This window comes from Trachemys scripta, chromosome 1 (genome assembly GCF_013100865.1).
Source record: "Trachemys scripta elegans isolate TJP31775 chromosome 1, CAS_Tse_1.0, whole genome shotgun sequence".
NCBI classification, from domain to species: Eukaryota; Metazoa; Chordata; order Testudines; family Emydidae; genus Trachemys; species Trachemys scripta.
In genome coordinates, this window is record NC_048298.1 from 346017195 (window position 1) to 346043421 (window position 26227).

General features: G+C 57.5%; 1 protein-coding gene across 2 annotated transcripts in view; it reads right to left on the bottom strand.

Annotated features, from left to right (window-relative positions):
- Positions 1 to 26227, bottom strand: part of LOC117871393 (cGMP-dependent 3',5'-cyclic phosphodiesterase-like) — a 370986-nt gene that overhangs the window by 29008 nt on the left and 315751 nt on the right. For both annotated transcript variants that reach the window (XM_034759325.1, XM_034759326.1), the window contains 6 exons: positions 17910 to 18069; positions 16975 to 17027; positions 14362 to 14436; positions 11715 to 11756; positions 8663 to 8731; positions 1846 to 1976 (listed from right to left, as the gene is read on the bottom strand). In XM_034759325.1, coding sequence (XP_034615216.1) covers positions 1846 to 1976; positions 8663 to 8731; positions 11715 to 11756; positions 14362 to 14436; positions 16975 to 17027; positions 17910 to 18069 — 530 coding nt within the window. The remainder of the gene's footprint in view (positions 1 to 1845; positions 1977 to 8662; positions 8732 to 11714; positions 11757 to 14361; positions 14437 to 16974; positions 17028 to 17909; positions 18070 to 26227) is intronic.

The window sequence follows — 26227 nt, forward strand, 5'->3', positions numbered from 1 at the left end:
GGGGGGGGCTGTCAGGGGGCAGGGGTGGGGAGAGGGATCAGAGCAGTCAGGGGACAGGAAGAAGAGGGGTTTAGATGGGTCAGGAGTTCGGGGGGGGGCTGTCTGGGGGTGGGGGTGTGGATAAGGGTTGGGGCAGTCAGGGGACAGGTAGGGTCCTAGGAGGCCAGTTAGGATGTGGGGAAGGTCTCAGGAGGGGGCAGTCAGGGGACAAGGAGCGGGGAGGCTTAGGTAGGGGGTGGAGTCCTGCGGGGCAGTTAGGGGCAGGGGTCCCAGGAGGGGGCAGTCAGGGGACAAGGAGTCAGGGGGAGGGTTGGGAGTTCTGAGGGGGCGGGAAGTGGGAGGGAGTGGAAGGGGCAGGGGCGGGGCTAGGGCAGGACGGGGGCGGGGCTAGGGCGGGGCTCCTCCCGTCCTCTTTTTTGATTGTTGAAATATGGTAACCCTATGCAATCCTCCCCCAAGAACTTCTGAATTGGTGGTGCTGCTTTAGACTGGCTCGCCTGTCTCCTACCCACCTGGCTCCCAAGCAAGCGTTCCCCCTGCAGGGAAGGTCTGTCTGCCCTGGGAGGCGGGAAGGGACGGTCTGCAGGCTGCACACGGCTAAGTGCATTGACGGGGGTTCCTGCACCGTAACTCATGGCCAAGAGCAAATCACGAAGATCGCCAGAGAGCTCTGGGCCAGCGTTGGTACTGAACAAGGCTAAGATGGAGGGGTTTGGCTGGGGGAAGTTCCTAGCCACGCTTATTGCTGCAGGGCCAATCAAGAGCTCAGCCCCTCTGCGCTAGGAGCTGTACACAGCGTGAGCAGCAGACGGTCCCTGTCCCGAAGAGCCGACAATCTCAGTAGACCCGGGATGGGGGAAGGGGTAGGACACACCAGCTGAGTGACCGATGGGTTAGCAGCAAACGGCGTGTCAGTGCCATGGGGTGTTTGGGGGGGGGCTGTTAGTGTTAGGGAGGTATCAGCTAAATGGGAAGGGAAGGGGGTGAGAGGCATGGGGCAGGGGAGGAGACACGGTGTGGGGAGATGCTGAGGGGAAGGATCTGCAGGGGAAGGGGAGGGCTGGAGCCAGCAAGTTCTCTGAATGGCCTGAGGACCCTGCTTTGCCCCCACAGCTTGGAGTCTCTGGCTGATCTCGGCGGGACGTGCGGAGTGGAGGCAGCACCGGTCCTAGTGCCCCAGAGTGCACGGGGGACAGTTCGGGGTCCAGAGGAGTGCTGGGCGGAGAGGTGGCCAAGGCTGGGCTGCATTTTACCCCATCCCCCTCCGTACAGCACTCCCTGTAATGGATGACTTCCCCCCATAGCGATCCTGCATTAGAAAGGGGCAGGGGTCATCCCCCCAGCTACAGGAGCCCCCCGGCTCCCTTCCGGCAGCCCCAGGAGTTCACAACAGAGAAGAACGCAATCGACATGGTCTTACATGCAAAGGTGCAGCCAGAAAAAAACTCCAAGGCCCAGCATGCAAAGTCCCAGTGTGGCCTTCTGTTTGGATCCAGGCGGAGCACACTGCATGCTGGGACTTGTAGTCTGCAGGCAACTGGGCTCACCGCGATCTAGCCCAACGGCCACCAGCACAGGCCGGGAGAGTGGGAGAGACGGTGCGGCAGCGAAGTGACGGAGCGATGCCGAGCGGTCGGTGCATGGGGACCAGGGCTGGAGCCTGCCAGGTGCCTGGGGCCACGGCTCTGCTTTGGGCTCCGGACCTCACCCGTAATCCGTGCCCCGTCAGCACAGCTCTGCGCAAAGGCGCAGCGAAGGGGCCCCGGCCCAGCCGTAAGGAGCAGAGCCGGTGTCAGCGCGGGGCTAGCGCCCGGGGAGCATCCTCCCCAAGAGCCTCCGACTCACCTCTCTCCGCCCTGCTTGTTGAAAGCGCAGGCTAAGGCCACCACCTGGGAGGTGGCCCGGCTAATGACCGGCACACACAGCATGGAGGTCACCTCGAATCCCAGCATGTTGTGAAGCTGCTTGTGTTCCTCCTGGGAAGAGAAGATCAGACCGGGGTGAGGGTCAGGACGTGGGGCAGGGGAGGATCAGGCCGGGGGGAGGGTCAGGATGTGGGGCAGGGGAGGGTCAGACCATGGTGAGGGTCAGGACATGGGGCATGGGAGGGTCAGATAGGCGTGGGGGTCAGGACTTGGGGAGGGGCAGACCAGGGTGAGGGTCAGGACATAGGGCAGGGGAGGGTCAGACTGGGGTGAGGGTCAGGACGTGGGGCAAGGGAGGGTCAGACCCCGGTGAGGGTCAGGACATGGGGCACGGGAGGGTCAGATAGGCATGGGGGTCAGGACGTGGGGAGGGGCAGACCGGGGTGGGGATCAGGATGTGGGGCAGGGGAGGGTCAGACTGAGGTGAGGGTCAGGACGTGGGGCACGGGAGGGTCAGATAGGTGTGGGGGTCAGGACTTGGGGAGGGGCAGACCGCGGTGAGGGTCAGGACTTGGGGAGGGGCAGACCGGGGTGGGGATCAGGACGTGGGGCAGGGGAGGGGTAGACCGTGGGGAGGGTCAGGACGTGGGGCAGGGTAGGTCACCGAGCATGGAGCAATACATTTATAGATCGATCTCATGGCCAGATAGAGCACTGTGATCACGCCGTCTGCCCTCCTATATAACACACGCCGGAGAACTGCCCCACAATAACTCCCAGGGCAGATCTTACAGACAAACATCCAATCTTGATTAAAATATGTCCGGTGGCGGAGAATCCACCACGACCCTGGGTAAATTGTTTCAGTGGTCAATTACTCTCAGCGTTCAAAATGTCACCTTATTTCCAGCCTGAATGTGTCTAGCTTCAGCTTCCAGCCGTGGGAACAGGTCAGACCTTTCTCTGCCAGACGGAAGAGCCCGTTGGTAAATATTCGTTCCCCCTGTGAGTATTTATGGACTTCTCAAGCCACCCTTTCACCTGCTCTCTGTTAAGCTGAATCAGTTGAGCTCTTTAAGTCCAGCCCTAGAAGTTTCATCATTCTCGTGGCTCTTCTCTGAACCTTTCTAATTTGTCAACATCCTCCTTGAATTGTGGGCACTAGAGCTGGACCCGGGATTCCAGCAGCGGTCGGGTCGCACCAGGGCCAAGCGCAGAGGTGAAATCACCTCTCTGCTCCTACTTGAGATTCCCCGGTTTATGCGTCCCAGGATCTCGTTCGCTCACATTCAGCTGATTAGCCACCACGATCCCCAAATCTTTGTCAGAGGCATTGCTGCCCAGGATAGAGTCCCCCATCCCGTCAGCTTGGCCTGCATGCTTTGGTCCTAGGTGTAGACACAGAGAAAGGGCGCAGGATCTAGGTCAGAGGTGGGCAAAGTACGGCCTGCAGGCCACATCTGGCCCGCGGGACCCTCCTGCCCGGCCCTTGAGCTCCCGGCCGGGGAGGCTAGCCCCCGGCCCCTCCCCTGCTGATCCCCCTCCCCTGCAGTCTCAGCTCGCTCCACCACCAGCGCTCTGGCCTGCCACTCCTGCGGTGTGGCTAGCTCTGGCAGAGCTGTGAGCTCCTGTTGCTCTGAGCGGCATGGTAAGGGGGCGGGGAACGAGGGGGGGGGCGTTGGATAATGGGCAGGGAGTCCCAGGGAGGGCAGTCAGGGGGTGGGAGTATGGATAGGGGTCGGGGCAGTCAGGTGACAAGGAGTGGGGGGGGGTTGGATGGGCAGAAGTTCGGGGGGGGTGGTCAGGGACAGGGAACGGGGGGGTGGGTTGGATAGGCCTGGGAGTGCTGGGGGGCCTGTCAGGGGGTGGGGGTGTGGATAGGGTTGGGGCAGTAAGGGGACAGGGAGCAGGAGGGGTTGGATAGGGAGTGCGGTCCTGGGGAGCAGTTAGGGGCATGGATCCTGAGAGGGGGCGGTCCGAGGACAAGGAGCGGGGGGGTTGGATGGGTCGGGGATTCTGAGGGGGGAAGTGGGAGGGGGCGGATAGGGGACAGGGGCCAGGCTGTTTGGGGAGGCACAGCCTTCCCTACCTGGCCCTCCATACAGTTTGGCAACCCCGATGTGGCCCTCAGGCCAAAAAATTTGCCCACCCCTGATCTAGGTACTGTGAGACACAGCAAAGGTAACACCCTAGCTACATGTGTGACCATGTCTCCCCCATCCGGCTGCAGCCACCCACCCAATTAGCATCAGGGAAAGGGCCAGGGGGTCACGAGTCCTTGACACCTGTTTGCAACCTCAACCTGAGAACCGATGCCCCATCTGGGAGGCAGCATGGCCTAGTGGATACAGCACTGCAGTGGGGACACTGGCTGGCTGGGTCACCTTCAGCAAGTCACCCCGCCGCTCTGTGCCTCAGTTTCCCCATCTATAAAACAGCGACAACGCTACTAAAGCCCGTTGCGTTCTGTGGAAGACAGTGCTCTGTACCAGAGCTGGGTATTAACATTATTAATTCATTCCACGTCGATGGCTGAGCAGCCACCCGCTGATAACAGCCAGACGGCTGCTTTCTCTGATCCCCATCTCTACCCTCGCTCGCAGCGGCAGGGGCACGGGGACGAGCGGCACTCTCTGTTCCCTACGCGGCTGCCACGGGGGAAGCTTGCGATGTGGCGGTGTCACAAATGGCTTCTCAAGGAGAAAGAGAAGCAGAGAGAGAGGCAACTGGAGAGACTCTCCTCAGCCGGTTACTGACTGTCAGCTTGGCCTGGGATGTTCATACCACTGAGCTCCTGGGCCCACGCTAAGCCTCTAGGATTTACTGCTCGGAGTCAGACTGAACAGCTGTTTACCACTTCGCCGCTGCGGCTGCTGGGCTCCACAGCCCTTCTGTTTATCCTTTCGGGAGTGATTCCTTAGCTCCGGCACTTCGCCAGGGCAGAAACAAAATGCTTATCTCTGCCTTGCCAGCCGGTGTGCCCCGGCACTGCCCAAGAGGGGACGGGCATTTTCCTTTATATTCTTTAAAACACCAAACACGCCAAGCCCTTGTGTATTAAACAGAGAACACAACAGTAGGAACAGGCGGCGTAACACAATAATGCAATGAGCTGGTTAAGTCCGGAGGGGCCCTCTGCTGGATGGCATCGGAACTGCTAGGCTGTGTGTCAGAGGCCCTGTACTGCCGCCTGGAAGCTCCAAATAGAGCCCCAGTTTTTGCGATGGCGGCGCTCTTCCACTAGTGACTGGGCTGACAGCCACCAACGCCTCTCACGCAGCTGCAGGCAGCCTGTCAGCCGGGTTCCCAAGCGGCAACCTCAGTCCTTCCACCATCCCGAACCGTATTCACACTTCTTTCGCTCTCTTCAGACTTTCGAACTGCCTGTCTACCCAAGGGGAGGTGACGGATTGCTCGGGCGGCACAGAGAAATAACTTCCCTGACCCCGCGTGCTGGCTCATGACCGCAGCACGCACCAGGGCAGCGTCTGCAGCTGACCCTGGGGCAGACGCTCAGCCGGCTCGGAGGTGAGTGCAGGGCTTCTGGGGGAGTTATTATTTCTCAGCAGGGGTGACACCAAACAGCCCCTTGTGTGCAAGAGAGCTATCATCCTAGCATGATCCAGACAGAGCCTGCACAGGGACTTGCATGGCCCCCTCACAGGAGTATCTGAGCACCAGGCAGATAAGCATCATCCCCATTTCTCACAGGGGGAAACGAGACGCAGAGATCGTGCACAAAGGGTCCACTAAAGATCCATTCAGCGTCCGGACACCTGGGTGCTCAGATCCAGCGCTCTTCGAGCTGAGCTACTCCGGGATTGTTCGTTCCAGGAGGAACTCAGGGATCCGCTCCCAGCCCAGCCCTGCATTTGGACCTGAACCCTCACACACACTGAACCGCGACGCCCATTCCCTGCGGGGCAGTTCCCCAGCTCTGAGCACTCTCCGTGGAGCTAGCGGGGCATTTCCTCCACGGCACTGTCCAGCGGCTGCTGCTCCCACCACACGAGCCCAGGCCTTGGCTGGGAGCAGAGCGTTCGCTAACAAACCTCTGTCCCCGGCACAGAGACGCTGCAGGAGGAGCAGCTGCTCACTCGGGACTCCTGGATTGCACCAGGGGCATCCTGATCACCCCTGCCGTTCCAGCCCTGGGCTACCCATCCCCACGCCCCGCTCTGCTGATGCACCTCAATCCTAACCTGCAGTCCCCCCCCCCCCCGTTCCAGGCCGGGGTCCCCCCCCCCCGGCTATGCCAATGCACCTCAATCCCAACCTGCAGCCCCACCCCACCCCCCCCACCGTTCCAGGCCTGGGCTCCCTGAGATGAGCCTTCTGGTCACACTGCACCATTCAGCCCGAGAATGGGATGAATAGGCTGAGGCCTATCAAACTCGGTTCACTTGTCCCCAGAGCCAGGACACCAAACCAGGGTTCTTCAGCAGGGAGATCCCCCCACCCCTGCAAGGTGGGGTTTGGAAGCAGCTCCTACTGGGGGCACTACTGGGTTTCTGGCTGGGCCTATGTCTGCATGAGTGATGGATCTCAGCGCTGCCCCGCGTGACTGACAGATCACACCCCAGCGCTGACCCGTCCCCTCTCTCTGGTGGAGCTGTCGGCTCAGCCTTCAGGTCATCTGTAGGACAGCCAGCCCGGCATTCCGAGATTATAAAGCCATCTAGAGATCATCTAGTCTGACCTTCTGCACGACACAGGCCAACTTCCCTGAATTAATTCCTGCTTCGAAGCCCAAGAGCTGTGACTGAACTGGAGCAGAGCTTTCAGAAAAACATCCTGTCTGGAGTAAAAAATGGCCAGTGAGGCCACGTCTGGCACGAACTGTTCCAACGGTTAATTGCCCTCACTATTAAAAAGGTGCCTTATTTCCAGGCTGAACTGCCTGGCTTCGGCTTCCAGCCAGTGGATCGTGTCAGACCTTCCTCTGCTAGACCGAAGAGCCCATCATCCTATTTCAGTTCCCCGTGTAGTTACTTCTAAACTATGATCAAGTCACCCCTTAACCTTCTCTTTGATAAGCTACGTAGGTTGTGCGCCTTGAGTCTTTCGCGATCCGGCAGGTTTTCCAATCTTTTCATTATTCCTGGGGGTCTGATCCGAACCCTCTGCAATTCATCAACTTCCGTCTTGAACGACGGACATCAGAACCGGACACAGCAGTCCCGCAGTGGTCACACCAGCGTCAAACACAGAGGTCAAATGACCGCTCTGGCCTCAGTGTCGCACTGGGAGCTGATTATTCACCACGACCCTCGAATGGGTTGTTTTGAGTCCCTGATTTCCAGGATAGAGTCCCCCACCCTGTATGCGCGGCCTGCAAGCTTTGTTCCTAGGGGTATAACTTTATATGTGGTCATATTGAAACGTCCCTGGTTTGCTTGCGCCTTGCTTACCAGGCGACCCAGATCACTCTGCATCAGGACACCTGTCCTGTTCGATATTTACCCCGCCCCCCAACCTCCGTGTCATCTGCAAATTTTATCAATGATTATTTTATATTTTCCTCTAGGTCATTGATAAAAATATTTAATAACATAGAGCCAGGCACCGCTCCCTGTGGGACCCCACTAGAAACACACCTGCTCCAGGTTTCAGAGTGGTAGCCGTGGGCACTGAACTGAGAGTCAGGACTCCCTGGTTTCTGTGCCCAGGTCTGCCACTGAGTCTCTGTGTCACCTCGGGCAAATCGTGTCCCCGCCCTGTGGGATACTGGTGTTAATTCTGTAACAAGTCCAGGTTCCCCTAGCACTGCTCTGTTGTTGCTTTGAGGCACACCACAGCTGCTCAGAACTTCTCATCAGGGACGCAGCTTAGACCCCCAACCCCCTGCTCCTGACACTTGAGCTAAGAGAGACTCTCCTTTAGCTCTTAGCTGAATGGGGTCCATGACACAAACCTGAGCAGTTCCGATGCCATCCAATAGAGGGCAGTGGTGCACACACCCATCAGCTGATTCATTTAATCCCTTAGAGCAGGGCAGGGATACTCAGAAATGTGTGTGTCCCACTGGAAATGTACCGCCAGACTGAGCCCCGCTGATACAGCTGCACAGTGTGCTCTGCAGAGCTGGCCCCGGGACTGTCACACTTTCCGGGTGATCGCCTGACACACCCGCCCTCTGGGGGGTGTTGGGAAAACTGCTCTGATGGTGTCACTAGAACAACACGGGAGGCTCGGTGACGATCTCGCCGCAGCTGTGGCTCTGCCGAGCCCGTAGACAGAAGAGAGAAACAGGCGTGTGCCCCTCCATCCAGCCATCTGTCAGCTAATCCGACGGTGACGGAGCTAGTCCAGGGCCTTGGACTGGCCTCTCCTGGCAGCAGCACGTTTGTGAACAGCTCAGCAACCACGGCCGGGCAGCGAGCGGCGCTCTGCAAAATGACTATTGTGTGGCTAAGGCCAGCACGGGAAAGTTCTGCCGCTGCGCCTGCCTGCCTATCCAGCTCCTTATACTGTGCCCATCCCCCTGGTGTCGGAGCACCCATGCACGATCAGCTATTGAGAGAGGACAAGGTAGGTATGGAGACTGGCCTGCAGCTGAGACAGGAGTTCCTACACGCTCGGCCCTCTCCTCTCCACCCGTGGTGCTCAGACATCACAGCATTGGCCTTTTGCATTAATACCGTGCCCACCTCAGTAGCATCCGAGGGACATCCAAGAGTGGTGAGGACATCCTCCCACTTGTCCGCCCACAGCCTGCATGCCCATGCTCCCATCATGGCCACGTGGCGGGCCTCTCCCCCCGGGGCCCCGAGCCTGGGGGAAGCCCAGCTACTTACCACACTGATGTCCTGTAGGGTGATGGATTTCTTCTCCTCCACCACCTTCCCCAGACGCCCAAACGTCAGCTGCAGGCAAAGAGAAGAGAGTCAGGAGCCGGTGCGCTCGGAAGGCTGAGGAAGAGGAAGGTTGGCTCGTGGGTGAAGTCGCATCATGCAGGAACCCGGGGGCAGCGGCACACCCAGCTCCCCCACCCAGCCCCCTGGACACGGTGCAAAAGGAGAAGCAGGGCTTGCGGGGCCACTACTTATGAGGAGAGGCCAGCTCAGTCTCCAAGCCCTTCCAGAGCTTGGCCCCTCCACTGAGCTCCACAGCACACACAGACCACTACAGAAATATGGCAGCGTGGACCCTGCCCCATGGGGCAGTGGGCTGAGACCCACCAAACTCCTGCCACATAGGCAGCTGCTCGATGGGATCAGCACGCGGGACACGGCCAAACCAGTGACTTGCGGCTGTCCACAGTCCCCCAGTCCAGGCAGTGCCCTTCAGCACCAGTCTGCCATGCCCATCAATTCCTACCCTTGCAATACGGCTGCAACGGCCTTTTTCATCCACCTCTGAGCGGCCTCCCCGCGCACTGGGCCAGTCGCATCACTGGCTTTAGCTCCGTGGCAGCCGGCAAAGTTTTACCGGGGATGAATCTGGCCCCCTTTGCTTTGGATTAAGGATCGGGGGGAGCTGCTGACGGCCAATCCTGCTCCACTCGAAGGTGGCTGCGCTGGGAGCAGTCTCACCTTCGGTAATAGACGCGTCCCGGCGTCACGTTCTGGGCAGCAATCCGGGTCAGTGAGAGGCCGTGTCACTGCCTGCCCTGTAACCGGGGTGGGGAGCTCCCAGCCGGCAGAGCGGCACGCACCAGCGGTGCCACAGCCTCTCCCTCCTCCGGACTGCTCCCCGAAACGTGCTACACGGAAACACCGAACGAAGCCTCAAAGTGCTTCTGAATCTCTTAGTCGGAGGTACGAGCGTCTCTAACGGGGGCGGGAGAGGTAGAGCATCGGGATGGCTCTGACGCGGACTGGAGAGAAGACAGCCCGGGAGGAGATCAAAGACCGGATCTCAGAAAGGCCAGGCGGCACGATCGTGCGTTTCGGAAGGAGGCTAGAAAAGTGGCCGACCCCGAGCAGGGAAGTGGCAGGAAAGAAGACGAGACAGAGATCAAGAGAGCGGGTGCGGAGATCTATGAGTGTCACAGATGGCACTTAACCTTCCACAGGCACCGGCGCTCGGCTGATCGCATTATTATCTAGCTAATGGATCTGCGTGCTGGCATCGACAGGGCTCTCGCTGGAGTGCCTGGCAGGCTGGCGCTCTAGTGATCCTGGCCCAGGCGATGGGTGAGCTGCTTAAATACTCGCAGAGGGCTTGCTCTGCCGGAAAGCATCGGCTGAGCGGAGATCGGGTCCAGTGGGCTCGGGCAGGGCTTCTCAACCTTTCTGGAATGAGGCCCTTTCCCCCCCTCCTACAAAATGGATCTCTCCAATGTAACGGAGCTAGACCTGGGGCTGTTTGTACATTGATTCCAATCGAGATAAGTCAGCCCTTGATCGTGCTGTGAATCTGCACCTAGGCTGGGAAACCTTTTCAGAGCACAACGTTTTCCAGGCTGGGCAGGATTTCAGCATGGAAGAGCGCGAGTCGGGGAGGTGACCCCGGGCCCCAGGTTGCAACACTGCCCGATGCAAATCAGAGGGGTGGCTGGCACCAATTTGAGTGCAGCGGGACCCTGCGTGCGCTCACTCAAATTTGACCTGGTTGCTGCTTCATCAGGTGGAGGTGGGGGCTGGGCCATACCGGAGCAGTGTTGTGACACCGAGCACCAGGTTGCAATGCCGCTCACTCCACTTTGGCCCAGCTGCCCCTCTGGGGCGGCCGAATTGGCGCGAGCGGCATTGCGACCCCATGAGTGAGAGGGAAGGCTCAAGGCACCTGTCTAGAACAGGGGTGGCCAACCTGAGCCTGAGAAGGAGCCAGAATTTACCAATGTACATTGCCAAAGAGCCACAGTAATACGGCAGCAGCCCCCCATCTCCCCCGCTCCCAGCGCCTCCCACCCACCAGCAGCTCCACAGATCAGCGCTTCCCCCTCACTCCCCACACCTCCTGATCAGCTGTTTTGTGGCGTGCAGGAGGCTCTGGGGGAGGGGAGAGGAGCCTTATGAGGAACAGTTAACAGAGCTAAGGGCCGGAATCTCAGCCGGTGTCAATCGGGGCAGCTCCATTGACATAGGCGCTGAACATCTGGATTGTAACATCTGTCGATGGAAGCATTCCCCAGCAGCTGGGCTGCAGCGTGCACTGCCAGAGTTGCTGGCTGCTCTCCAGATGTTTTCCGGTTGGCTTTAAAGTGGATCTACCTGGACAAAGCCTTGGGGAAAGAGGAAGGGGCGGCCTGGAGTGAAGGGGTGAGGACAGAAGCAGCCTGGGCACTAACAAAACGAAGCCTGTGTTTACCGGCTTCCCGACGCGTGGCCTGGGAAGGGAGCTGGAGCCCAGACTCCTCCGGGCTGCAGCTGCTCTCCCGGGAGAGTTCAACGTCGTTCCAGAGCGGATGTTCTCACTTGTCGGCTGGCGTCACTGGAGGCCGTCAATCAACAAGCAAGAACACGGCCTGTCAGTGGTCGTGTCTCAGGTCTGTAATGAGAGGCCATAGGAGCTGCCACAGCTGGAGAAGTCGATGGCTCCACTTGGGTCAGACCGAGCGTGGCCAGGGCTAAAAGTGCTCATGGACTCACAGCTCAGGATGGGGTTGAGGCAAACACCCAGATCTGAGCACTCCCGAACTTGGGATCTGCAGCCACCCTTGGTGGTCTGGGTCCCCTCTCTCCTCATTGCCCCCCCCCCACTGTAAATGTGCCACCCTACTCCAGGAATTCCTTCCTGACCCCAGCTGGGGAGCTGTCTATGCCTGGAAGCATGAGGACTGTCACGGTATGTACATCCCATGGCTAGCTTCATCTCTGGAGCGAGGCTGATTTCAACCCCAGCAGGTCTGGAATACAGAGCCGAGCTTTGCTGCTGAGCCCCAGAGAACATCTAACGACTTACAGGGAAGCTGATCTCCTCTTCCAGCACTTTATCTCCCACGACCTGGAGGAAACAAGAAACACAGAGGTGAGGGCCGAGGAGCTGAGGAATCGGTGCTCTGGAAAACCCTGGCCACGGAACAGGAGCTGAGAGAGACTTTAAACCCTTTATGCAGTAGGGTCGAATTAGCCGAGAACTGATTGTCTCTGTGAAAGCTGCTCAGGGTGGGTGAGCTTGGAACTTTGTAGCAGCAGCGGGAACAGAATCCAGGTTTTCCTGCTCCAGGTGCTCCAGTCTCTGCCCCTGGAGCGAAAGGAGAAAAGTCCCTAGCCACTATTCCAATACAGGGAACGCTCCTGTAGGATGGGTAGGGTGGGAGGGGAGAATCTACTCGAATCAGACCCAGTGTAGGGGGTGACATGACGGGATCATTTTGCTCATCTCTGCATCTTTGCTGGGCTGGTTTTTATGTATGTTCCTAAAGCTCATGCTTCAGGGTTTCAGGGGTCAGGAAGGGATTTTTTGCCCCCCGGTGTATTCTGGGAGGGTTTATTTAATCTCCTTCCTCTGAAGCATGAGGGATGGCCATGGCCGGAGGTGGGACATAGGACAGGGAGGGCCAGGGTGCTGAGGTGGCACCAAGCACTCTCTCTCTCTCTCAGGTGCTGGGCTGGCTGGTTCTGGCTTGCATGCTCAGGGTTTAACTGATCGCCATGTGTGGGGTCAGGAAGGAATTGGCCCCCTGGTCAAACTGGCAGGACTTTGGGGTTTTTTCACCTTTCTCCGCAGCATGTGGGTGCGGGTCTGGGAGGGGGTGTGCACCCCCCACAAAGTTTGAGGGGGTTAAGGCGGCCAGGTGGGCCAATTAACTCTCTGGGCTCCACCTGGCGGAGGAGCCAGGGAGCAGGGGTTGATTAAATGAGGCTTAGCTGGCCAGGAACAGAGGGGCCCGGATAAAGCCCAGGAGCTGAGAGCAGAAGGGCTGGCGGGGAAGGAGAAGGGAGGTGTGCCTGGGGCTGCAGGGCTAGGTAGCCTACAGTCACTCCCTGGGAGGAGAGAGTTTGGGCCGGCAAACCCAGCGCAGGGGGAGAGCCAGAGAGGTAGGGAAGGCAGCAAAGTGTCGGGGGAGGGCAGAGCTTGGCTGCTGAGGAGAGGGCCCTGAGCTGGAACCCGGAGCAGAGCGTGGGCCCGGGCTCCCCTACCAGCCCCTGGGGAAGTGGTGCAGACCAGACTGCGGAGAGCGGACTGCCGGGGACAGTTTGCCCTGAAGGACTTGGATACCCCGGAAGAAGAGGACAATAGTGACCTGGCCGGGGGGCGGCCGAGTCACCAACAGGAAGCAGCAGCTCCTAGAGCGAGAGGGGCTGCAGGGCGAGGCAGGACGGGGGGAGACATGGCCAGAGGAGGGCGCAGCACCTGGAAAGCGCTAATTCCCAGAGTGGCCAGGAGGAGGCGCCCGAGGGGTGAGTGGACCCCGTGATAGGGTCGCTCTCCTATTCACTGCCTGTGGCACGTCACGATCTAGTCTCCTGTGGGTCTCATTCGCTTTGGGCTCATTTCGGTATAGCGCGCAGGTGCTGGGTGGGGCTGGTGGCCTGTGACAGACAGGACACACTGGATGATCTGATCCCTGCTGGCCTTGAACTCTCTGACTCTAAAACTGTCCTGATAAGATCCCTGCCCCCCTGCGGGAATGTGTCGATTTCAACACAACTGTCAATAGGCTCCAGGCAAGTTCCAGGTGGGAACCTCCTTAATCTTCTGCCACCGGTCGCCCCTTTGGGCTCCCCAGCTTCTCCGCGGCTCACCTGGCAGGCCGCCATCGAGCCAGGGCCTCCAGGCTCTGCCGCTCCCCAGCAGGGTGGGTTGCTCACCTCCCTGGGCAGCTGACAAACCGGGCAGCCAGCTCTCCAGTCCCCCAGGCTGCCCGGGGAGCCAGCCAAACATTGCTGTTTCTCCCCAAACACATTTCTTTTCTTTCTTTCCTTCCTGTGAAATTTACACACTTTTGCCCTTTGTGTCCCAATTTAGGATGAATTTTTTTGCTTTAATTCTAAAATGTGTGGCGGGCGGGAAGAGCCGGTTTTTGGCTGGCTCTGCTCACAGCGCCAGGCGCGTTCCTGGTGCCTTACGAACAGTGCAGACTCGCCAGCAGAGGGACCCGGGCCCAATTCCCCTGCCACTCAAACAGCGGAGCTCCGCAGCGTCTCTGCTGGGGTCACCGGCATGGTCTCCATACCACACAGGGATGAGGGGGAGTCAAGCCCCTGCCCCGGAGACCCTCCGGACCTGATTCTGCGAGGTGCTGAGCACTGTGGACACCCAGCGATGTCCCAGGAGCACCCGGCTGGAACCGGTCCTGACGGGACAGGGGAGGATGGGGCTGCAGGAGAAAGCCCGGGGAAAGGAAAGCTCCTCTCAGCAGAGCAGCATGGACAGCGACGGGCAGATGGGCGCACAGATTTATTTCATGGGGGGGTGCTCTTCCTGGAGTAGCCGATAACACCCCAAGCCCCGGGAACCCTGCCTCCCTCCCACTGTGCAGAAGGCCCCATCTGTGCTCCAAGCAGGGCAACTGGGTTTACTTGTTTCACGGCTGTTCCCTAGGGCGAGTTCTGGACTCCTCCCAGGACAGGCCCGGCCCGCCTGGAGCTGCGGTACCACCCACCTGGCAGAAGAGCTGGTGGTTATCTTCCGAGACCAGCAGGAGGCAGCAGCAGGGGGACTGGGTCTCCTGCTTCAGCTGGGGAAGAGAGAGAGAGAGGGAGGCAGTGGTTAGAGACGCAGAGAGACCCTATTTAGAGCAGGAAGGGGCAGCGCTCTCCAGCGCAGGCAGGAGGCCCTGGGACACACCCGCCAGCCTGTTCCGCTGAGATCTGCAGCACATATGTTGGGTAGCTTAGCTCAGCCAGGCTGTTTGCTGGGGGCCCATCACTCTCATCACCACCTGGCACTTGTACTTACAAAGGTGAAGCATCATCCTCCCCTGGCTACAGGTGGGGAAACCGAGGCACAGCACTCTAAGTGACTTGCCCACTGTCACACAGGGAGTCAGTGGCAGAGGGAGGATGAGAACCCAGGAATCCTGGCTCCCAAAAAGTGCTACACCTGGCTGCTGAGCGGGCTCCAGGCAGAGAGTGACGGGTAGTAGGAGATAAAGGGGCCTAGGAAAGCAGAGGATGGTTTAAACCTTTTTTTGCACAAGACTAGAGATTTAGAGCTTGGACTGAAGCGCCACTGGGCTCCCCCAGATAAAGGGAAACCATCACTTCCAACGGTCAGAGTCCAGCGGCACCTCTCTAGGGTGGCTGGGGGAGCACGTCCAGCACCACCGTGCTCACCTGCACCCCAAAGCTCCCCTTCCCACCAACACAAGCTCCTCCCCAGACCCCTGTGCCAACACAAGCCAGCTGCAAGATGCGCTTGGCAAAGCAGACTCCAGAGGGCACAGCTGGGAGACCCAATTCTCCACTTAACAACAGGGGGGTTTTATCCCCATATACTCGGTCAGTTTCGCCCTGGCTCGTCTCAGGTTAGCTTGATTTGGGGAGCACAGAGGCATGAGCTAAACCAACAGAACCAACCTGACACTGGGGACAAGTCCCAGCACCCACCAGGGCACTTCCCCTCCTGAACCATCAGCCAAGACCCCTGGATGCCGAGGGACAGTTTGCCAGAGCCAGGGCTGTGTGCAGAGCTCAGGGTCTGACCCACTCACAAGAGGAGAGGGTTGGAGCCCAGATTTGAGTCTCTGGGCTTTGTCCAGACCCAGGGACTGTGCTCACTAGAATGGGAGTTGATCTGTTGGCCGCTGGGACAGAGACAATATTTTCAATGCTTGTATTCCTGTTGCTCCTCTCTAGGGTGGCACTGCCCGCACCCCAGTGCCCACCTTCCCACCGACACAAGCTCCTCCCCTGACGCCCGTGCCAACCCAAACTCTCCCCAGAGCCAATCCAAGCCCAGGGTAAGCAGGCGCCACCCTATGGAAGGCGATGGCAGGACTTGAACCTCCTTCTCTACCCTTCTTAATCTAGTGCTGGTGAGAGGTGCCCGACCGAGAGCCCTGGGGATCACCCACAGAAGCAGGGCACAACATGGGCTCCGCCGATGCGTCCCCGACCCAGGGCACCGAGGAGAGCTTAGCCTCCCTGCACCGCCTGTCTTTGGGGTCTCTGCTGAGGCAGCCAGCAAAGGGGCTGCCTGTCGACGTCACCCACCCTGTCCCATTCGCCGCAGAAGAGCTGTCAGATGCTGCTAACAGCTGCTGACGCCAGGCTGAGGGGACAGAGGTGAGTGGTCCTGTATCCCCTTTCCTATGGCCGGAGCCTCCCAGTGCCCCCTTCTCACTCCTCCCTTTCTGACCCAGGGCCAGCCCTGCTCCCAAGGGGAGCTTTGTCTGTGATGAGAACCGGCCCCCATCTCGGTGCTGAGCGTGCACCAAGGGCTGGGGCTCTCCAAGTGGCCGGCCTGGGCTGGAATGAGAGGGGATCCAGTCACAGCACTGGAGTCATCAGGTCATGGAGGGCCCTGGGCAGGAGATCCTGTGGATGGAGCTCGCCTGTACGAACAGCCATTATTATTAGGGGTACTACAGTAGCACTGAGGGCTCCAACTCAGATCTGAGTCCCATTGCGCCAGGCGCTGGACAGACACATAGTGGGAGACACAGTCCTCGCCCTGAGGTAGAACAGCTGCAGGCAATGTTCTAGCAACACCTTGAATTGTATGGACAAGAGGCATCAGCAGCAAAGAACAGCTTCTGAACCTGCCCAAATGTGGCCTAAATCCTTCCAGGAGAAGGGGGAGGTGTGAGCTGCCTCCTCCGAGTTAGCGCAGCAAGTTGTTGTTCACTCTGAAGCCTAGTGACGACACTTTGGACATTGGTTAGGAGGTTGCTTTGCAACCAAAAGGGTGAGAACAGGGACCGAGGGGTGTTAAATTAAACAAAGCTGCTGGGTCTGGGCGGGGCACTCAACCCAACCCCTTTGCTAGGGCAACGGGCGCACTAGAAACGCTGATAAATAAAGCAGACGCCCCATCTCTTCCTGTTTATTCTGCCGTTCTGCGAACCTCCCCGCTCTGTCCAGCCCCTGCAGAGGGCGGCTGTGTGCAAGACGCTCTGCCTGGAGCAGCTGACATCTGCACGGCGCTAGGAACACTCCGGCAACGCTCCGCTGCGCAGCTGAGGTCACTAGCAAGGCTGCCCAGGGTTTCCCTGCGAGAACGTTCCCTCCCCAGGAGGTCAGTGGCGGTCACAGCAAAGCACCCAGGTACTTACATAGTTAATGACCTTGAGCTGGAGCGAGGCCGCGTCGAGGTCGTACAGCTCCCCTGCAAGAGCAACGAGCGAGAGTGTTAGCCGGTGCGTTGGGCTGGCGGGAGGGAGTTAAGCCGCCCGGGGAAGCCAGGTAGCACCACTAGCTAACCCAGCCGGATCCAGCCCACCGCGCTGGGCACTGGGAGCTCAGTGCTTCCGGAAACTCCTGCACCGAAACGGTCTTGCTGGTGACTCCCCTCCCCCGCCCATCCCCTCCGCCATTCGTCTCCCCCCAGCCAGAGGATGGTCAGTTCTTGGCGCTCCTGCTCCCTGTGGCGTGGTGGGAGCTGCCAGGCTGAGTCAGGCCATTGGCTGATGATCTCAGAGAGCCGGGCACGGATTCGCTCAGTCTCTCCTCTGCCCCGGGAGGCAGCTCAGTGTCAGGAGCCCCATTTACATATGGGGAAACCGAGGCACCGAGCGAGGCAAGGACTAGCCCACTGTCTCCCAGCCGCAGGGAATCAGGGCCCAGTACCTGCCCCCTTTCACGTCGAAGTCCAAATGCAGCTGGATGGGGCCTTGGAATCCAGCAGCCCGGGCTCCAATCACCGGACAGCGCCAGGTGGGAAAGTGCTATGGGGCAAATGTCTCTGCAGGGCGGGCGGGCCCCCCACCCCCCACAGCTCCAGGGCTCTCAGTATCACACAGGGGCTGGGCTGCTGCTCCGGGGCAGCTGGGCCTGGCTGGCCCCAGGTCCCATCCACCATAGCGACTCCTCCATGCCTGTCTATCGCTCCACGGTCCCTGGATGCAGCATGGGCCGTGTGCCAATGACCACGACCCCACACGTGGGCGCCGGCGGCTCTAGAGAAGGGGTCCCCCACTCTGCGCTGCCTGCCGGCCCCCCTCAATGCTCAGGCCCCTCTCGGGCTGGGAAGAGCCATCCCCCCACTTACCGCACAGCTGCAGTATCTTGCGGTCCAGGTCGCTGTAGCCGCCATGCGTTGCCCTCTCGGTCTTGGCCAGGGAATTCTGGGACGAGCTGGTGGACAGGCTGACCTGGGGCCAGGGCTGCAGCTTCTGGAGGGTTTGGACACGCTGGTACGCCACTAGGATCTGTAGGGCACAAGAAGGTGGGGCGTGAAAGGGGTCAGCAGGTGGGGGGCTGTTCCCTTTCCTCCTGGAACCCGGCCCCCTTCCCATCCGTTAGGGGCTTATTCCGTGCACCACCCACTGGGCACGGCTGGTTACAGACAGAGCCTGGGTCAGCCACGAGGACGGGGAGCAAGAACAACTTCAAGCCTCAAACCCCATGTAAACCTTCCCCTCCCCACACATGGCCCAGTTACCACTCGCACGCCCAGGTGGCCTGCATACGGCCACGCCCTCGTTCCAGGCCACCAGCCTACGACCAGCTCCTGGGGGAACTTCAGGGTCTCAGTCCGGGGGTGATGGGAAGAGGAGGGGGCTAGAGCCTGGGGGACATTCTGGCGCAGGGAAGGGATGGACTCCACCATCCCGAGGAGAGCCAGGCGGCTGGCACAGAAAGTTAACCAGGTTTTGGGGAGCCGGGAGCTGACAGATGCGGTGTGTATGGATACTGAGGTGAGAGGCACTTCAGAACTACGGTGGCTTAGACTAGATTAGATACTGAGAAGTGAATTCACCTCGCCAGGTAAATCTGCACCACTAGGGCTGAGAATTAAACCCAGTATGAGAAACTAGCCCAAGGAAATGAAGAAAGTTTCCTTAAAGTTTTTTACTGTTGTCCCTTTTAAATCATAAGACAAGACAGTCGTCTCCTTCCTTAAATCGCTGTTGTAATAAACCCATGGTTATTATTTTTTGTATTAAAGAAGCACCTAGAATCCCCAACCAAAACCAGACCCTAATTGTAACACACACACACACAGCGAGATATGGTCTTTTACACACATATACACACACACAAACACACACAGAGCGAGATGTGGTCTTACACACACAACGAGATATGGTCTTACACACACACACACACAGAGCAAGATATGGTCTTACACACACACACACACACACACAGAGCAAGATATGGTCTTACACACACAGAGAGAGATATGGTCTTTTACACACACACACACACACACAGAGCAAGATACGGTCTTTTACACACACACACACACACACACACACACACAGAGTGAGATATGGTCTTTTGTCCCTGAACCCCTTTGAGGAAGACTCAGGAAGCTAGAGAACCACAAAAGATAAGGTTTATTCCCCTCTCTTTCACAGAGCTCACGTTCTTCCTTCTCCTCTTTCTCCACCCTCCCTTTGCTCTCCACTGGTGCATCCTGGGAATTGTTGCTCCTGGACTCAAAGCTCCAGGAACCACCTAGAAACTGACTTACAAACTGGGGTAGCAATCTGCTCCGAGCTAGATACGATACACCCTTCCCCTTCAGACTTCAAACTGTTACTTCCAAACGGTCACTTGAGTCCAGCAACAAAGTTTTCCAACCTTTCAGGCCGTCTACTTTGTCTCACACTTCTCCTAGTACACGGAGAGGCAGGACCGAGACCGGGTAATGGAGCAATTCCCAAATGCTATAGATTGTCCATCATCACTATCGGGATCATCGGTGTTCTCTGCTCCAGGGTGGAAATCAGCATTCTCTTCTCCACATGCTGGCGGATGAGCTGCCGACAACCTTGAAATGTTCCATTTCTTTCCATCCATTAATCCATCCAAATCTGCTCGGGGTTCTGTTATCTGCAAAGGACACGGACGTCTCGAATGCCTTTCTTCTGCCTCTGAATGGCAGCTTCACACGAACAAAATCTCCAATTTGAAATGCGTGAGGTTTAGCAAAGTTCTTCCGCGCTCCGTACTGCCTGTACTTCTCCTGTGTGCTCTTAACACCTTCGCGACGAGCTGCATGGGAGGATGTGGTTGACAAAAGAGAACACACAAGCCCTGGACAGGTAGGAAGTCATGCATTGGTCTTGCATCCTCTTAACAGTTCAAAGGGTGATACTCCTAGTGGGGCATGGACAAACGCTAGGAGTGTGTGGTGGGGCCCAGGCCAGCCCTGTTGGGGGGCGAGGAGGGAGTGCCACCCAGCCCCGCTCCGAGCTTTGCTCTGGTCCTGCCCCCAGATGCAGCCCAGGTGCCCAGCCCCGTGCCCAACCCCACCCGCACCTTCTCTCCCGACCGCAGCCCAGTCACGGCTCCGCACCCGGCCCCAGCCCCGCTCCCAGCCCCCAGTCTTCGTCCCTGGCTAAAGCTCCATTCCTGGCCCCAACCCCTGACCCGCCCCACATCTGCAGCCTGAACCTCGGTCCCCTTACCCCTGTCTGCGTTTGCCCCTCCTCCCCCCCTCCTGGAGCCACGGCCCCACTCTCAGCTCAGGGTGTGTGTGTGGGGGTGACGCTGAAAAGTTTGGGGACCACTGGTATAAAGAAACCATTTTGTGCTCAATACCATTGCTACAGAGGTAGTGTTGCATTTCAGCAGAAGTCAACTGCATTCCATTGTCAGTTACCAACTCCTTGGGAAACCCTTCTCGGGTGAAAACTGATGACATGAACTTAATCGCTACTTCAGAGGTCACCTTTCCGGTGAATGGAACTTCCAGCCACACTGAATGATAGTTTACCAGGACTAGGAGAAACCTTTGTGTACCAGGCTGATCTTCATATGGTCCCATTACGTCGAGAGCCAGTTTCTCCCATGGACAGTTGGGATAGTCAACTGGTGTGAGAGGGATGTTGAAGATTTTCCGTGACTCCTCACTAGTAGCACAAGCCAGGCAATCCTGGATTATTTCCTCAACCTGCTTGTCCATCGCTGGTCACCAGAAGTCTTGTCACCATTGTCGGTTTAACTCCTCCCCAGGTGCTCTTCATGTGCCAAATGAAGCAATCATTCTCTCAGAAGTGTAGGCAGAAGAAGATGGGTCAAGTCTCAACTTCCATTCATTTACAAGGGACAGCTCACGTGATACGTGTCTTTATGGTGCAAGTGTTCTGGTGTTATCGTCTTGTAAGTCCATCCATTGACTATGTAACTCTTTAGGTCTTAAAGTACCTTGTCTTCTCTCATGGCTGTTGCCCACTCTGAGACTGATCACTCCTGGAGTTGTAGAAGAGATTAGTGCAATGGCAATCTCTTCATCTGCTTTTTCTATTGCACCCTCATGATAAGGGCAAGCGAGAGAAACAATCTGCAGTGGAGTTCTTGGCTCCTGGAAGACACACTGTCTGGAAATCAGAGTCCATTTGGCAATTCTTAGAGTTGTTCAACCAGAACCTTGCATGGTGAGTAAAGCTGAAAGAGGTTTGTGATCAGATATTCCGATAAATTTCCGACCCCACGGGTAGGTTCTGAAAAGTCTTACTGCCCAGAAACATGCCAGAGCTTCTTGCTCAATGATGGAATATGATTTTTCTGGATCCGTCAGGGCTCTGGAGGTGAATGCAGTCATGACTTCTCATCCGTTTTTTAGCTGAATCAAGACAGTACCAAGAACTCACAAGCACCTGTTGTGACAATCGTTTGCTTCTAATAATAATAATAATAATAAGAGCCAGACTGCTGGAAATTGTATGATTTATCTCGTTAAAGTTGTTCTTGCACTCTCCATCCCATTCAAACTTCACATCTTTTTCCAGGAGATGGCGCAAAGGAACTACTTTCACAGCAAATTGCTGTACAGTGCAAACTTTGAATAGTATTTGCACAATCCGAAGAAGGACCAAAGTTTGTTCTTGATTTTAGGCTCTGGTGCATCACAAATGGCTTTCACCAAGTTTGGTTTTGGTGGTATGCTGTTCCGAGAGATTGTATGTCCTGTATATGTCACTGAGTCAGTACGGAACTGACATTTCTTCTTGCTGATGGTAAGTCCGTGTCTTTGAAGTTTTTCTAGAACCCCTTTTAGGAGGACATCATGTTCGGATTCAACTTTCAATGTCATCTAGGAAGTAAGTACCATCCCTTCTCTCTCCAAAAATGCCACACATTCTCTGGAATACAGTCGCTGCCGAGGCGAACCCAAATGACATTCACTGGAATTGGAATGAACCTCATGGAGTGATAAATCAAGGGTCATAAAGACTCATGTCTCCTTCAAGGTGTGCGGCATTTCACTGATGTTGGATAGAGCAGGACAATCCACGACAATGTTGGAGTTTAGATCTCTCAAGTCCACACACGTACAGACGGCACCATGAGGCTTCCTGGCAAGAACGACAGGAGAAAGAAACCCGTTCTGACGAATCAGCCGGTTCAAAGATAACCTGCTTTGCATGGTTTCAGAATCTCCTCCTTGAGCGGTTGTCTCCGTGCAATTGGCATGTTTAGCACTTTACCTTGCACAGGCACCATACTGTTTTTTGGCTGGATCTTGTGCTTGTACCAACATCTGCGGTGAAAACTACTGGAAAATCAGAGACGATTCCTGGTTGTGGCCTATCCTCGGTTTGCAGGACAGATTCTGTGCAGCTGGGATCTAATATCCTCTGGAGATCCTTTTGACGATTCCCTCCTAAAATAGAAACTCCCTTTTGGGCTTCAGAGCTTTTCCCTTGGACATTACAGCCTTTGCACACGAGGGCAGCTGTAAACTAGCCATTGATGGGGATGGGAGATCCACCATACCCTCCGGGATAGCGGTCGGGAGGCTGCAACTGAGGTTGGGAGCTGGCAAATACAGCAGAACCTCAAAGCTATGAACACCAGAGTTACGGACGGACTGGTCAACTGGACACCAAGTGAAACTGGAAGTAACCAATCAGGCAGCAGCAGAGACAAAAACAAATAGCAAATAGTGTACTATGCCTGTATTGCATCTTAAAGGTAGGCACATCTGGGCTGCCTGTCCCAACCCCCACGCGTGGGGCAGCCTCTTATAGCATGAGGCTGGGCCTGTCAGCTCTGGAACCAGGAGAGCAGGAGCAGCGCTGGGGTCTGCACTGCTTTCACACCTCCCCCATGCCCCGGCCTGGAGGGGGACACGCTGTTTTCAAACAAACACACACCAGGAGGGGGATAAGCTTGCAAAGTCTTGCTGGCAACCTCCATTCCCACGGTGTCTGTACCACTGAGGTTCGACTGTGGTACGGTTGGCAATTATAGTGCAAGGCGAGTGAACCAGAATCCGGTAACGTTCCTGCCTCCTGGCCCTCGACTCACCTGTGGCCATGATGGGGGTGATCTCCTGTCCCTGTGGGGATTCAGGTTTGCCACCCTCTTCACCAGTGAGAGCTCCAGAAACAAGATGGACGGCAGACTTCAGCCAAGTGTCCTTTTGGGTTGCACGCTGATTTCTCGGCAGGGCACACTTAAACGTCTGCCTTGTCTCCAGGGTCACCGCGTCTGCAGCTCGGGGAGCAATGTGGTGTGGGGGAGGGTAAAGGCACCGTAGAGGTAGACTTAGGCACCAGCACCGGATTTCTCATTTCCCCGGGGGTGCTCCACCCCAGGCCCCACCCCCACTCCCCTTCCCCTAAGGCCCCAACCCCACCCCACCTTTTCCCGCCCCCACCCTGCCTCTTCCTGCCCCGTTCTGCCCCCTTCCTGGAATGTGCCACACCCTCACTCCTTCCCCTCCCGCCCCAGCACCTCTTGCATGCCACTGAACAGCTGATCTGTGGCGGGCAGGAGGCGCTGGGGGGAGGGGGAGGAGTTAATCAGCGGGGCCGCCGGTGGGTGCTGAGCACCCACTATTTTTTTTCGGTGGGTGCTCCAGCACCAGAGCACCCGCGGAGCTGGCGCCTATGGACTTAGGAGCTTTGCAGGTGGCAGTCTCGTATGGGACTGCATTCGCCTGCACAGGCCGGGAGACATCCGGCGCCACGGACGGTGACATAGCACCACGGATGGCGCTTTCCACCCGTCGGGCGGTTTTGCGGGTTTTCTCCAAGGCAAAGGCCTTTTATCACGAGGAGTCAGTCAGGAGCCGTGGAACCGGTCGCCTCCCGGACAGCCTGACCCCTGATCATTTCATCTGTGCAAGTGGCAAATGCACAGGTTGCTCGTGACTCAGGCAAGGCAGCTACGCCAAGGTCGGTGGCCTCATGAGGCATCCGTACACGGGAATAGGAGCTCGGCACCAACACTGAGTCGAGGATTAAAATGCTCCTCCAGGGCTCGGAGAGCAGGACTGTATGGAGTCACATCCTGCGGTGAGTCAGGACCAGGAGGGAGATGCTTGAAGATTCACTGTGGCAATGCGGCAGTGCGGCTCTCCGCTTGCCTGGAGCGTAGGAAGAAGTTACTCTAGGAAGCACCTAGTTGCAGAAGTTAGACTTCCGTTGTGCCCAGGGGAGCAGGGGATCTCCTGGGTTAGGCACGAGGAATGGTGGAGGTGGTAATAAATGTCGCAGCCCCGGCTGATTGGCTCTGTACAACTACACTCGCGGTGCAGCTGGGCTGCTGCGGAATTTGCGGGCTGGGAGAAAGGAGCCCAGTGAAAAAACAGGCACCGGCCCTTTGAGTTTCTCTTCTCAGCCAGGCGAAGTTGCAGATCACAGCAGACAGACACACACGGGGGCACTGTCTGCACCTAGCTAGATCCAACATGGGCCCTGCCGGGAGAGCTCCCGAGCTAAACAGACAAAGGAAGGCTCTTTATTCCCATTCTAGCCGATGGGGAGCAGAGGCCTAGCGATTTGCCCAAGAGAGGGGGGGCTCTGATACGGACACGCTGTGGGACCTTGGGCAAGTCACTTAGCCTCCCTGTGCCTCAGTTCCCCCTCTGTACAAAGCGGATCACAGCCCTGCCCCCGAGGGGCATGTGAGGATAAGCGCATTAAAGATTGCAGGGGGGGCTCGGATGACATGTAACGGAGCAGTTCCCCGTCGATGCAGCAGAGGGCAGCGGTGCACAGACAGGCCAGATCTAGCCAAACTCCCAGCTGCGGCCACGTGCTGCACACGGTGTGTATTGAATCTTGCCGGGTCTCTCCAGCATTCACTCAGCCGCCTTAATTGCCCCGACAAGACCATATTGATTTTCATATTATCCTGGTTCCCCCGAGAGTGGCCGGGCCTCTGGCTCCTGAACGACCGGTGCTGCTTTTCTCCCACTAGCCCGAGAGCTAGCCGCGGCACCGCTGGCAAACAGCTGGTGACGTGCGGCGATCAGCGTCCCACTCTGGGGAAGTCTTGCCGAGAGCTGGCTTTTCTCTGGTGCTCGGCCCCGGCTCCTCGATCGTGGGAATGAAGGCTGAAAAAAAACGGTGTCTCCCTAGACGCCGTGACGCCACCCACCGCGACCACTAGGAACGACGCAGGGATCCGGCTCAGCCCATGCCACTCCCAGCGCCCATGCCGGTGCCACCAGGGCTGGAGGGCGGTCACTGCCAGTCAGCTGCAAAGGGCTCAAGAGTTCTTCATAAAACCTCACAATCCGCTTAGCGCCGCAGGCTCCAAAAAGAACCATTCGTCCTTTATTCCAAAACGTGTGTGACCACGTTAATTTCACCGTTGTTTGTTCTCAGCCCCTTTTGCTGTCCCTCCCCCCACTTCCTTCCCCTTTGTCCCTTTTGACACTGACTGTAGAGGGGAACAAAAATGGTTTTGTTTTTCAGGTTTTGTCAGAAATAATTGGGGAAAAGATTAAAAACTGGCCTGGTCAGCAGGAGGGAGGCTTTATGAACTCCGTCTCTTCATCCCTCTGTGCGTTCAGGGACACTAATGTCTACTTCCTCCCACTCTTTGCTGCCCATGTCTATTTTAAGCTGTATGGGGCAGGGCCCACCTCTCATGCCGTGTCTGGGCAGAACCCAGCGCAAGTGAACCCGATCTCAGCTGCGGCCTCTACTAACTTACTGATTTAATGCCGTTAAAGTGCTCGGAGATCCCCAGACAGCGGGAGCAGAGAATGGCAAGGGACTGTTATAACAAATATATCTTCCATATATGTGGGATCTTCTGTCCCGAGGGTCCTGAAGCACTTGACCAACTAGCAGCTCATCCATCCCGGAGCAGGCGTTTCTCCTCGCTGGGTGCTGAAGTGGTGAAACCACGTAGCAGCTCCACTTTTCTCTTCCTGAGGAGGTGTCCTCGCGCTTCCCAGCCGTGAGCCACGCCCCAGGGAGGTTTCAGCCGACGCCAGGTGGGGTTGGAGACTCACTCGGCAGAGCCCGTCTGGGCCAGCGCAGCAGGACAGTATTAGCCCCGTGAAATCAGTGGCAACTGTCCCACTGACGTCAGCGCAGCTTGGATCAGGCCCATCTCGTCACTATGACTTTGGCGGGTGGGCTCCTGGCCCTTCCCCAGCTGCCGTCGGTC